The sequence below is a fragment of the Procambarus clarkii genome, chromosome 63 (genome assembly GCF_040958095.1).
Source record: "Procambarus clarkii isolate CNS0578487 chromosome 63, FALCON_Pclarkii_2.0, whole genome shotgun sequence".
NCBI lineage: Eukaryota > Metazoa > Arthropoda > Malacostraca > Decapoda > Cambaridae > Procambarus > Procambarus clarkii.
In genome coordinates, this window is record NC_091212.1 from 9517066 (window position 1) to 9532069 (window position 15004).

Sequence of the window (15004 nt, forward strand, 5' to 3'; positions counted from 1 at the left end):
AGACATAAACAGGTAGATAGACAAAGAGAAACAGAGACACTGTTCTATGTAGCATAAACTCTGTACTGGGAACTATTTTGATCCATAAGAGCCCTAAAATCTGTTGGCTGAGAGTTTGATTTTTTTTTACCCATTCATTGAATGATTAGTTTATATCTGTTCTTTAAATTGTATTTTCTCCGTCAGATATTTCATGGTATGTTGTTATTACTAAGTTCTCTTAGGAAAATAATTTACTATAGTTTTATGTAAACTAACTTGGCTGTAGATGTACAAAAGACATTTAAGAAATAAATTATTGATTGAAATAGACGTAAATTTGAGACAGAATCTGAGAGGTACAAACAGACATAGACAAAGACAGATACTTAAAAACAGTATAAAAACAGATTCAGGTGAACAAAGGACAGATAACGAGAGAGTCAAGAACAGGGACAGTGGTACAGATTCCTAGATACAGATACAAGGAGACAAAGTCGGAGACAAGGGCAGAGAGAAAAGATATGCAGACGGAGATACTCACTTGACAGAGACAGATACAGAGATAGAAAAACAGAGGTACAGAGACAGAGATAGAAAAACAGAGGTACAGAGACAGAGATAGAAAAACAGAGGTACAGAGACAGATATATGAATACAGAGAGGCAGATATAGTCAGACAAACACAAAGTGACAGAAAGAAATAGATACAAACATAAAAGGAGATATTGAGAAACAGCAAGAGACTACTTAGATATATATGAGATACTGAGAGGAGAGAGAGAAAGAGAGATAAACCATTTGCTTTATCCGTTACTCTTAAAAAAGTTATTTCGGCAAAGAATGATGTTTCCATGTTGGTCACATTATGTTACAAGGTGTAAAACACACAGTGACATTGATTTGTGAATGTTATAATACTATTGAAGGCTGCTTATGACTGTTGTTACTCATAAAAACTTGTTATTTGGACAAAAGAAAGATATTTTGGACAGCAGAGACACGATTTCCCCGTTACGTTACAAGGGGAATAAAACGTTTTATTCCTTGTGTTACAAGGAATAAAACAGACACACAGTAATATTTATATGATAGGAGATGTAATGGAGATGGACTAAGTCATGCTTTACATTTTAAATATTATATTTTGGACAGCAGAAAGATGATTTCCACGTTGTTACATTGTGTTACAAGGAGTCAAACAGACACACAGTAATATTTATATGGTGTGGGATATAATGGAGAAATAGATATGTTTCCTAAGTCATACTTTTCATTTAAAAAATTATATTTTGAACAGTAGAAAGATGATTTCCACGTTTCGTTATATTGTGTTACAAGGACTAAAACACACACACAGAAATATTTATATATTAGGAGATGTAATGGGGATGGGTTAGTAAGTCAATATTGTTGCAGCTCAGTGACTACTGAGATTGTAAACAGGTGAAGATGGTCGGTATCAACTGTCATTAACTATCTTCTCTGGTCACGTTGACAGATCACCAACCAAATGATCAGGGCGTGTCAGGTGTACATATCCTGCCAGGGACAAGAGACCATCTGGTCACAAGCACGTGAGGACGTGCGCACCAAGATCCATCACTGCCTCAAGCTCAACACCACCTACAGAACAGCCTACCAAAAAACGAAGGTAAGTTAAAAAGTTCATTATCTATTCAAACCACATTTGAATCTAACCTAAATTAAATATGATTCCCGTTAAAACAATTACAAATAACAAAGAACGGAGATGCTGCTAGTCTGAAGAAGTAGTAGATTAAGACAATTTTGACAATTTTAGTATTAGGCTATACTAAAAACACTTAACTTACAACGAATAAGTTAATGTAGACATAAGGTAAAACTAAGATATGTATAACTGCAATTCACAACGACAGTATCGAGTATCAAGCCAGTGTAGTAACGTTGACCAGACTTGGCCAGGCCCAGTGTCAAGCCACAGTAGTAACGTTGATCAGACTTGGTTAAGCCGAGTGTCAAGCCACAGTAGTAACGTTGATCAGACTTGGTTAGGCCGAGTGTCAAGCCACAGTAGTAACGTAGACCAGACTTGGCCAGGCCGAGTGTCAAGCCACTGTAGTAACGTTGACCAGACTTGGCCAGGCCGAGTGTCAAGCCACTGTAGTAACGTTGACCAGACGTGGCCAGGCCGAGTGTCAAGCCACTGTAGTAACGTTGACCAGACGTGGCCAGGCCGAGTGTCAAGCCACTGTAGTAACGTTGACCAGACTTGGCCAGGCCGAGTGTCAAGCCACTGTAGTAACGTTGACCAGACGTGGCCAGGCCGAGTGTCAAGCTACTGTAGTAACGTAGACCAGACTTGGCCAGGCCGAGTGTCAAGCCACTGTAGTAACGTTGACCAGACGTGGCCAGGCCGAGTGTCAAGCCACTGTAGTAACGTTGAGGTAACTACGTGCAGGAGAAGCTGGAGGCCATGCCTGGTGAGCGACCCTTCAGCTTCAGTGAGCAATACGTCTTCGGCAAGTTTGAGGCGTTCTGTTGCCGCCTCAACAACATCACTGGGCTCTTCGACGACATTGACAAGTTCTCGGGATTCTTCGAGGGCCGAGCCGAGTGTAAGACTTATTCTCTCTTCTATTTTATCCTAATAATTGTAGTTCCTTTTGTTGTTTATATAAAAAATACAATAAATAAATAAATGTAACTAAGTTATGTTTGGGATAATTTCCATAAAATCTGTTCCTTAGAAAGTTAGATTTTGGCGATATACTGATATAATTTATAATTAACATAACCTTCATTATGGATGAATAATGATTATATATATATATATATATATATATATATATATATATATATATATATATATATATAATGATCATTATCTTGATTATTTTGTGTTGTGATTCTACATTATAAGATGAGCTAAAATTGTTATTATGAACTTAAAGTTTTTCTCATTTGCTTCTTATATGTGCATGGTGATGGCATTATCGCGGATGACCAGCACATGGTAAACTCTGTTTAGTTAGAATGATTTAAAGCCCAAATGCTGTAGGTTAAGTTAGACTATTTATGTTAGAATAAATCTTGTTAGCAACCCAATTGTTCGCTGGTCTTCATCTTCCTAGTTCTGTCCGCTCCATCCAAGTTATTCACTTAAATTATCTTAGGTATACATTTTTGTTCTCTAAATCAGTCACCATTCATCCCACTTCACAATCCTCACTATCAAGCCTAATCGATTCCCACTATCTAGGCTCATTAATCCTCACTATCAAGATTCATCAATCCTCACTGTTACAACACCCAGTCACAACTCTCACATCCCCAGTCATCAATATTTTAGTCCTGGATCATCAATCTTGCAGCTTTTTATTCTAATACTAATAATCTTTATTATCATAATTTGTCCACGAGATCATAGCACTTAATCCTCACCCAGTCGTCATTCCTCACTGACACAGACCTCATTTTTACTGCTTGTATTCCTTTCTATAACAATGCTAAATTGTCTCAGTCTTCCAACATTAATATAACAGCCTTCATTCATCACTATCATAGCTCACAATTTTCATTATCAAAGTCGTCAATCCTCACCATCACAGCCTTCAACGTTCACGTCCGGAAACTGATTTTCATGCACAATTTACCAACTATCTATGTTGAATGGAAACAGAACACAGTGGACACAAATGATCAAACATCCCAAACTCCAAGAACAAAATTGGAAAACCAGGTCAAGGCAAAGCCTAATGATGGAATAACTCGAGAAAAGGTTCAAGGCCATGAAAAAGATTACCTCGGAAACAACTCAGTCAAAAAGTCCACACAGGAGATATCGGAAATACCAAACTAGGAAATGTGACAAATAAATATAGTACAAACTGAACATAACAGGAAATGTAAGAGCGAGAATGAATAAAATAGGTAAATTATGGACGTACTATGCTAGGTGAGGCTGCAGATACAGCCAATTTGAATGAAGTCACCTACATCCCCAACAATGCATGTGTATCCTCAGAAAGAGAAAATGCAGATTTCGAATAATCTGTCGGGATTGTCACCCTGAAATATGCCAGGTCCTCACTAAACAAAAGGAACTGCAACTACCTATCTTGTCAAGATTTCCATGTGAAAGGCAAGTAATGGAATGAAAAACTTGATAATGCAGAGAAGTAAAAAATATAATAAATTAAAAATTAAGTGCATTTGAAAAAAGGAGCAGGTGTTGAAAGGCAAAAGTTGTGTGTTCACAACAACTACTGCTAAACCCAACATGCCCCACAACACAGGGAAACTACTAATATTCGACATATCACATCCGAAGACCAGAGCACCCCACAGAGTGGGAGGGAGGGGGGGGGGGTGAGGCAAAACACTAAGCAAGACCTCTAAGAAACACACAACGAGAAACAAACTAGCATTCATAATTGGCCTCATAGTAGAGTAGTGCGCAATGGTCGGAGTATTCACAGGAACTCATATTAGAGATTACTTGAGCACTCACATCTGAGTCCCAAAATATATTTTATATCGAGGTTTTATACCCTGAGACGGAAATTATCTTCCTTGGATATTTCAATCTGCCCAGTTTATTGGTGGAGAATAACAATAACATTGTATCAGGGAATTAATCAGGGAAATAACAAACACATATCAGAGAGCCTCTCAGAGTTTGAGAGGAACAACTCGCTCAATCACAACCACAACAGAACAAACTTGGAACGAAAATCTACTCGATCACATCTTTACGAACAATGACATAATCAGGGACATTTACATATCGAGCACTACATAATCATATAACTAAATTCATACATGTCCTAACTAAGAGTAATAAATATTACCATCGAGGCCATCAGGACCATCGGGGAGGTGCCCATCCATCTGGACCATCGGGGAGGTGCCCATCCATCAGGACCATCGGGGAGGTGGCCATCCATCTGGACCATCGGGGAGGTGCCCATCCACTTGGACTATCTGGTATGATGTCCATCCATTTGAACCATCAGGGATGGTACCCATCTAATTGGACCATCTGGTATGATGTCCATCCATTTGAACCATCGGGGATGGTACCCATCTAATTGGACCATCTGGTATGATGTCCATCCATTTGAACCATCGGGGATGGTACCCATCTAATGGAACATCGGGTACGATGTCCATCCACTTGGACCATCGGGTACGGTACCCATCCACCTGGACCACCACGGATGTTAACAGTGAGTGAGACTAAAGAAATAAAGCAGAATTTAGCACTCTCATACAAGACAGAAGATATAAAGCAGAAGTTAACGCTCCCAATACAAGACAGAAGAAATACAGATGGAACAGAAAGCTATCAATGAGAGCAAAAAATCCTAAATAGTTACCAATATAAACTCAAGCAAAAGCATCCACCAACGTTATAGTTACACAGAGAATGACAAATAAATTAGTGAAATTCTGTAGGAACAAACAGTTTGAAACTTGTTTACATCCCTAATACATAGAATGATGGTTGAAGATCCAGACAACTTTAGTCATGAACAATGTGCACAATTCAGACAAAATAATAATTAACATAATAACAGCACTCTTCCTGTGCTTCCATTCCTTCTCTGTGCCCCCAAAGTATTCTTATGTGCTATTACTCTTTACCATCACATATCAAACATAAACAGTTTACAAATACCAGCTTGTCATTTTTGCAAAAGATACGAAAGGTTCGCTAAGAATAGTTGTAGTAGGATTGAATTCTGAAATAGAAAGGATAAAGATACTTATGTGTCTGTATTCTGTATTTTATGTACATATAAATCTCCACATATAGAGACATAAAAATAACTGAATTACAGAAACCACTTCTAGGTATTGAAATGTTCTATTTGACGAGAAGACAGAAAAGGTAGATAAATTGTGAGAACAACAGAAGCCACCGGGTCTACAATCTACTTACTCTATGTATAAGAAATATTGCCGGAATAAAAATGTTTGTTTTCTTGTGAATATGAACTTTTCCAAGTGACAATTGGATGAATTCCATCAAGAAGTGTTGACCCCAGCAGCCTTGTTGAGATGTGTGGCTGTAGATCCTCCCTGCTATTCATCCTTAAAGTCTTAGACATTATTTGACCTAACGTTTAGGGAGCATAACCAAGCAAATATTGCGTCAGTCAGAAAATGATTGGATGGATTACGAGAACTTTCAAATCCAGGGATCCCATCACAATGGTTTTACTATACAAACCACTTGAACTGACCCATCTTGAGTACTGCTCAGTACTCACTTTCCCCTTCAGAGCAGGGAAGATTGCTGAAATAGAGGGAAGACAGAGAACATATACGTCATACATAGACGCAATAAAGCACCTAAATTATTGGGATCGTCTCAAAGCTCTCAAAATGTACTCACTACATTTTGAGTACTCACACCACAATCGACTTGAGAATGGTCCAGGACGGACCGAAACGTCGTCGTCCCTTCACCTTCTAGTGTGTGGTCTGGTCATCATTTTTTAGCTACGTTATTGTGACTCATCGCCTGCATATGTACTCGCTAGACAAGAGACGGGAGAGATATCAAATAATATACACGTGGAAGATACTGGAGGGCCAGGTCCCAAATCCACACAGTAAAATAACAATATACTGGGGTGAACGATATGGAATAAAATGCAGAATAGAACCAGTGAAGAGCAGGGGTGCCATAGGCACAATCAGAGAACACTGTATAAACATCAGAGGTCCGCGGTTGTTCAACACCCTCCCAGCGAGTATAAGAAATATTGCCGGAACAACCGTTGACATCTTCAAGGGAAAACTAGATACAGGCGATGAGTCACAATATCGTAGCTGAAGAATGTTGACCAGACCACACACTAGAAGGTGAAGGGACGACGACGTTTCGGTCCGTCCTGGACCATTGGACCTGGACAATCGACTTGAGAACGGTCCAGGACGGACCGAAACGTCGTCGTCCCTTCACCTTCTGTGTGTGGTCTGGTCAACAAAACTAGATAATTTTCTCGAATGAGTGCCGGAAAAACCGGGCTGTGGTGGATATGTGGGGCTACGGGCCGCTCCAAGCAACGGACCTGTGAACCAATCTCTCATAAGTCAAGCCTGGCCTCGGGCCGGACTTGGGAAGTAGAAGAACTCCAAGAACCCCATAAAACAGGTATCAAGCAAGAAGCAGGTATTGACCATAATAATGCTACTCCAACCCATCCTCCTGTTTAGATGGTACTCATTGTAAATACCTGGACCATCGTATATATAATGACGTAATGGACTATTGGTAGAATTTGGTACCACTCATTTTATAGAGTCCGAAACAAATAAAGCTAAAAACTAAACTTAAATTATAACTTGGCTTAGATGCCACATATATGTACTATATTAGTCCTCAGATAGCGCGTATCAGGCCTAGGATTGTTAGTTTAGGTTTTATTAGAAACATAAATACAATACCATCTCCGGTTTGTTCAAATTCAATAGCACTGAATTCTACTTTATAATTGTCGATTACGTCAATATACGTACAATGATCCACAGCTTTACTATAAGCACACTCAAAACAGTAGGATGGACTGGACAGTCACAAGACTGGGAGTTTTAGAGGCGATTCCACAGGACGGCTGAGTGTGCTCACTTCCCGTCAACTGTTGGCCTCTAGGGGCCTCGTAGCCTGGTGGATAGCGCGCAGGGCTCGTAATTCTGTGGCGCGGGTTCAATTCCCGCACGAGGCAGAAACAAATGGGCAAAGTTTCTTTCACCCTGAATGCCCCTGTTACCTAGCAGTAAATAGGTACCTGGGAGTTAGTCGGCTGTCACGGGCTGCTTCCTGGGGGTGGAGGCCTGGTCGAGGACCGGGCCGCGGGGACACTAAAAAGCCCCGAAATCATCTCAAGATAACCTCAAGATATCACTATCACTGGTCTCCACCACTTCCCATCAACTGTTAACCTCTATCACTATCACTGGTCTCCACCACTTCATCTCCCAAGGCTCTCATTCCTGCTATAAAAATCTCATCACACTGATGCTCATTATCAAATATTTCATTCCCCATCACTTCATGAGGTCGAATCTTCCATCACCATCAACGAGTTGATGTGCAGCTGACAGGTCAACATTCACACTTTTATTTACAATCACTCATTGACCATTCAATCATATTTCCTAAGCATCTTCCTAGATCAAGATCATCTTCCTAAGAATCTTCCAAGATCTTAATTTTGTTTACGCTTTCGTCAGTTTATTTAGATCAATATTTTCTTTCTATATGTTTTGCCTCAATCATCAATATATATTTGATAGTGAGGTTGGGGGTGCATTGTTAGCCACTTGCAGTGCGTCTCACCGCAGAGGACCAGCCTCATCACCTCTCTGCTCTCAGTAGTCACTCTCTTAGTCACACCCTGCCTTTAGTCTCCACTAAAACACTATATGTAATCTCCTGATATAATTCAAATAATTTCATGAGAAGTTTAGAGATTTAATTACTCAAATTAATAATTCATAACAAAAAATTTCTCCTAAATTTTTTTTAGTCGATTTTCTTTTACAAATACCACGCGGTGCCAAACCTGATCGCAGGAACTCGTAAACACTATTTCCAACCTAATTTATATTTTCAAAATTCTACTTTGCGCCTCACTAGTCATGTACATTTCATGTAAATATTAAATCCCTAGAAATATATTTATGTTGCTTATGTGAAAACTTGTTTAACAGTTTCATTGTTGGAATTAAGCAACTGACACGAGCCGTGGTCTCGTAAGATTAAGATATAACTTGATAATTGGACTCAAGGTTATTAATACCGAGGTTGGAAGGAAGCGTTTGCTGACTCCTGTGGGAGGTGGCGCCAGGCTACTGTGGAAGGTGGCGCCAAGTTCCTGTGGGAGATGGCGCCAGGTTCCTGTGGGAGATGGCGTCAGGCTCCTGTGGGAGGTGGCGCCAGGCTCCTGTGGGAGGTGGCGCCAGGCTCCTGTGGGAGGTGGCGCCAGGCTACTGTGGGAGGTGGCGCCAGGCTACTGTGGGAGGTGGCGCCAGGTTCCTGTGGGAGGTGGCGCCAGGTTCCTGTGGGAGATGGCGTCAGGCTCCTGTGGGAGATGGCGTCAGGCTACTGTGGGAGGTGGCGCCAGGTTCCTGTGGGAGGTGGCGCCAGGTTCCTGTGGGAGATGGCGTCAGGCTCCTGTGGGAGGTGGCGTCAGGCTCCTGTGGGAGGTGGCGCCAGGCTCCTGTGGGAGGTGGCGCCAGGTTCCTGTGGGAGGTGGCGCCAGGCTCTTGTAGGAGATGATGCCAGGCTCCTGTGAGAGGTGGCGCCAGGCTCCTGTGGGAGGTGGCGCCAGGCTCCTGTGGGAGATGATGCCAGGCTCCTGTGAGAGGTGGCGCCAGGCTCCTGTGAGAGGTGGCGCCAGGCTCCTGTGAGAGGTGGCGCCAGGCTCCTGTGAGAGGTGGCGCCAGGCTCCTGTGAGAGGTGGCGCCAGGCTCCTGTGAGAGGTGGCGCCAGGCTCCTGTGAGAGGTGGCGCCAGGCTCCTGTGAGAGGTGGCGCCAGGCTCCTGTGAGAGGTGGCGCCAGGCTCCTGTGAGAGGTGGCGCCAGGCTCCTGTGGGTGGTGGCGTCAGACTCCTGTGGGTGGTGGCGTCAGACTCCTCTACGCTCACAGCTTCTAAATACACTCATTCATTTTTTGTTTCGTTTTTTCTTTGTGATGCCGCATGCCAGCGGATGGTCTCTTCCCACAGCCTTGCTCCCCATGGAAACTGGTAAGTGGAGTGGAGGTGTAGGAGCCCCCTCACACTCCACTCCTCATCCCTTGTCCTCCTCCTCCTCCTGTAAGAGCCCTCACACTCCTCTCCTCACCCCTTGTCCTCACCCCTTGTCCTCCTCCTCCTCCTCCACACCTCCTCCTGAGCAGCATACATAGGTCCATCACATGACCTTCCTCGTCTCTAGTGCGTGTCAGACATCCTCACAACACCATTCACTGAGACCTGGAGAAGTCACCCTTCAACTCGCTCATATCACTCTTGTATTGTATCACACTTCCCGGCTCACACTAGGCACTTTACCCTTGGACTGTTTAACAACACACCCTGGTGCTAGCCACGTGTTCCCACGTCACTACACACACTGTACAGCTACCTGGAGTTGTCCCTGCTGCCTTCACCACACAAACGTTCACACTCACTTCTTATTACAGTCCTCACAATATATTTCATCAATTAATTTGCTATTTGTCACTGCACACACTCGTTTAACATCAGATAAACGTAACTTGTTAAACTATTAAGCATCTTATGTCGCTTATTAGTGACCTAATTTTCTCCGGTTGTGTAATGTAAAGAAGCACAGTTTAGCATGGAACATGATGCGTGTGATCACTGTAAAACTTTACCCTCCTGAGAGACAGAAGATGAATACTTTCATAGTTTTCCTCTCTGTGTGAGGAAGAATCAGGCTTCAATAACCTTGTTATGGTAATAGAGAAAATGCCATTCAATTAAAAATCAAGAAGAACGTGACTTTTTCTGATTCTCATTGGAAAAAGAGCTGTTTACTACATGAATTACGTTCCTTGAGGCATTCGTTCGTTTTGGTGACAAATTTGGGCATCAAAAGGCTTGTGATATTGACATAAAGTCTCTGAAGCCAGTAGATACGCCTTGGGACGGAGGGAGGGAATCATCAGGGGAAAGAGCCAAGCCATTACGAGTATATAGCACTGGGAAGAGGACAGGATAAGGATTTGGGATGGAACGGGGGGGGGGGGGGGGGGTGGAGGAATGGTGCGCGATTGAACGCCGACTTGCATGTAGAGAGACCGTCGCTCTACCGTCCAGCCCAAGTGATTGGGCGCCTTAGGACGGAGTGAGGACGCACAATAAACCCAAGATTATAAACCAAGGTAATCAAAGCTAAATACTGTTGATCACCAACTGTGTTGACCATATATGACCAACTACCATTACCTGAACATTTGATCAACTTAATATCAGTCCACTTGCTGTGTTCACTCCCACAAACGGTTGGTGACATGAGTATCAGTCCACTTGTCATGGATACTGACACAAACAAGTATTCGTTGGTTGAGTTCCGTGCAGTTAAAGTTTGTCACTAAGTTAATCAAAAGCTTTCTCCAGTTCCAAAGTCGAGCAACTGTCATCACCTCATTTACATCCTCTCTCCTCCCTCACGTCAACATTTCTATGAACCTTCTCTGATAAACTGTGATACAATACCTTAGGTCCACTGTATTGTTCGTCGATGTAGATAATGTTATAGTGACCTGTTATAGTGTTCAAGACTAGCTTTAACTCTCCATCAGTGAATGTTTATGGAAGATAAGTTTAGTTGGTTCTGCTGGTTGGTTGACTGGTCGACTGGTTGGTGGATCGGTTGGGTTCAATTAAAATTATAAGTATATGAACTTCAGTATCTACATTTTCTCTTCACTAACCTTTACAGAGTTTAGGAATAATAATAAAATGGAAGGGTCCTCTGGAATCACAAAGTAATATAAATTTTTAGTACATATATCAAATGAAATGATTTGAATTAACCTGAAAACCCTATGCAGCATTCTATCAAGTCGACAGGTTCTTTGATCATGTCGTGTCTGAAACTGATTTTGTAAGTCAGGAAGTTTCATACAATAGAAACAGAAACTACCCATCTACCCCTCAACAAATGCGCCTCAGTAAACTTCCCTTCCCTTCCCCCTCACATACCAACAATTTTGAACAGCACCAAAATATGGTGAACCAATAGTTTAACTTTCAACTTAATCTACTACGCCGTTCAAGTGCAATATAAATGAAAGACTCGTAGACTAACAGACTTAAGAAGAACTAAATTATTAATTCACACAATAGCCGACCTGAAATGCATGAAATGTTAGATTCAGCATTTCCAAATTTTGTAATCAGATATTTCCATTCAAATTAAATAAATAGCTTCCGGAACGGTCTCGTAGGATACCTTAATTATGTGAGGGTGGAATTTAAACAAACGGAAACACTATCTAAATATTTCTGTAAAAATATTCGCAAAGCAAACGTATTAATTTCGTTAAAAAGTAAAAGGAATTATTATCAAAAGGAAAGATGCAAAGAAAACTGGGTACTGAAGACCATTGTTAAGTCAACACTATGTAGGTCCTGTGTGTAGTCAGCGGGTATGTAGGTCCTGTGTGTGGTCAGCGGGTATGTAGGTCCTGTGTGTAGTCAGCGGGTATGTAGGTCCTGTGTGTAGTCAGCGGGTATGTAGGTCCTGTGTGTGGTCAGCGGGTATGTAGGTCCTGTGTGTAGTCAGCGGGTATGTAGGTCCTGTGTGTGGTCAGCGGCTATGTAGGTCCTGTGTGTAGTCAGCGGGTATGTAGGTCCTGTGTGTGGTCAGCGGCTATGTAGGTCCTGTGTGTGGTCAGCGGGTATGTAGGTCCAGTGTGTGGTCAGCGGGTATGTAGGTCCAGTGTGTGGTCAGCGGGTATGTAGGTCCTGTGTGTGGTCAGCGGGTATGTAGGTCCAGTGTGTGGTCAGCGGGTATGTAGGTCCTGTGTGTGGTCAGCGGGAATGTAGGCCCTGTGTGTGGTCAGCGGGTATGTAGGTCCTGTGTGTGGTCAGCGGGTATGTAGGTCATGTGTGTGGTCAGCGGGTATGTAGGTCCTGTGTGTAGTCAGCGGGTTTGTAGGTCCTGTGTGTGGTCAGCGGGAATGTAGGTCCTGTGTGTGGTCAGCGGGTATGTAGGTCCTGTGTGTGGCCAGCGGGTATGTATAGGTATTGTAGCTGGTATGTCCGTAGGTCACCTTGTGTTGTTAAAAGTAGTGAAGTTTGAGACGTAGAGCGTCCGCGCATTTGGACAAGTGGTGACACCTGTCCAGGTAGGCTGTGGGATCCATCTCAAGGGGAGAGAGGTGGCCCATTCACGGACGTTCCACGTCACCTGGGACGTTCACCATGTGTTAAATGTGGGGGAGTAAGGATGGGGAGAGCATGTGCAGCAAGTCTGTAGCATGTGTTTACTAGTTGTGTTTACTAGTTGTGTTTTTATGGGGGTTGAGCTTTGCTCTTTCGGCCCGCCTCTCAACTGTCAATCAACTGTTTACTAACTACTTTTTTTTTTTTTTATTTTTTTTTTTCCACACCACACACACACCCCAGGAAGCAGCCCGTGACAGCTGACTAACTCCCAGGTACCTATTTACTGCTAGGTAACAGGGGCATTCAGGGTGAAAGAAACTTTGCCCATTTGTTTCTGCCTCGTGTGGGAATCGAACCCGCGCCACAGAATTACGAATCCTGCGCGCGCGCGCGCGAGAGAGAGAGAGAGAGAGAGAGAGAGAGAGAGAGAGAGAGAGAGAGAGAGAGAGAGAGAGAGAGAGAGAGGGGGGGGGAGAGAGAGAGAGGGAGAGAGAGAGAGGGAGAGAGAGAGAGAGAGAGAGAGAGAGAGAGAGAGAGAGAGAGAGAGAGAGAGAGAGAGAGAGAGAGAGAGAGAGAGAGAGAGAGAGAGAGAGAGAGAGAGAGAGAGAGAGAGAGAGAGAGAGAGAGAGAGAGAGAGAGAGAGAGAGAGAGAGAGGAGGGGGGGAGGGAGGGGAGGGTTGACTGCAGACAGCGGTGGTGACAAGATGGCTACCCTCGGCCATCCCCCTCCCACACCCCTCTTATCACTCCTCCCGTCGAGGACCACTTCACACCCCTTACATCTTATTTACCCGGTCTCCTGCCCATGTGTTCTCATGTGTGTGTTTGAGTGTGTATGTTGGGGGGGGGGATGGCCACTCTTCCTCTCAACATTCTCATCCCCTTCCCTACATTTTCTTTTAACCTACTATATATCTACATATGCTTAACTCTACCCTCCCATTATATTTACTTTCAACTTACACACCTACACATACTCCACATATCCTTACATCCTGACATTTAACACATGGTGAGGTGGAACGTCCCAGGTGACGTCGAACGTCCCAGGTGACGTCGAACGTCCGCGAGTGGACCACCTCTCTCTCTCTCTTTGAGAAGGATCACACAGCCGACCTGGACAGGTGAGTCACCACAGGTGATTCACCTGTCCAAATGGCGCAGACGCTCTACGTCACAAACTTCTCTACTGTTATATGGTGGCTGGTATGTCCGTGGGGTCATATAGTGTTGTTATCTGGTGGCTGGTATATCCGTGCTGTCCCTTGTGTTGTTATATGGTGGCTGGTATGTCCGTGTTGTTATATGGTGGCTGGTATGTCCGTGTTGTTATATGGTGGCTGGTATGTCCGTGAGTCATAAAGTGTTGTTATATGGTGGCTGATATGTTCGTGGGTCAACTTCTGTTGTTATAAAGTGGCTGGTATGTCCGTGGCACCATCTTGGTGTCTGGTGATACGCGTTTTCGTTTCCCCATTAGAATTTCTGATTAACCCAATATGGGTCCGTCTGGCCTCATCTGATCCCACGATCGTCGTCGCCCCTAAACCAACAACAATAACAACAACAACAAGCCTTGTGACAACATACTTGTGTTTAATCGGTCTCTAATAGATTAAATCATCACCGAAACTCAGTAATTAATAGTTACTTACTCCCAGTTTAGTTATTAAGGTGTAAGAGAGTACAGAAGTATTCTTAAAGTACGAAAGATAGTAAAGTGGCATATAGGTGAAGTGGACCCCAACAGCTGCTGGCGTCCCTCACCACAACAAATAACACTCCACTTTGCCATTGTTCTTTAACTCAGTTAATTACAATTAAAATACAGTGCTCAGTTTGCCAAGTCTTAACAAAATAACAAGTCTTTTCGCACACGGATTTTACACCTTAAGGTCTAAGGAATAATTTACGGTAAATCAAATATTCGTCAGGAGTCTTGCAAAAATGTTATTTTGTGCCGTTAATTGTTTCGCTTACATAAATTCTGTTATGTAGTGGGCATAAAACCCGTAAGGAGATTTGTGCCATTGTATACTTTGCAGTAAAAATTAAATTAGCCATGTCAATTAGTCTTTAACAGTAATTCCTGCAGTTGGATGAACTTCTGTGATATATTAAAATAA

At 42.9% G+C, this 15004-nt stretch overlaps 1 protein-coding gene across 1 annotated transcript in view; it reads left to right on the plus strand.

Annotated features, from left to right (window-relative positions):
• LOC123769681 (Dynein heavy chain 1) overlaps positions 1-15004 on the plus strand; it is a 299861-nt gene that overhangs the window by 21730 nt on the left and 263127 nt on the right. The window contains 3 exon segments of the mRNA XM_069308664.1: positions 1481-1633; positions 2423-2579; positions 9705-9725. Coding sequence (XP_069164765.1) covers positions 1481-1633; positions 2423-2579; positions 9705-9725 — 331 coding nt within the window.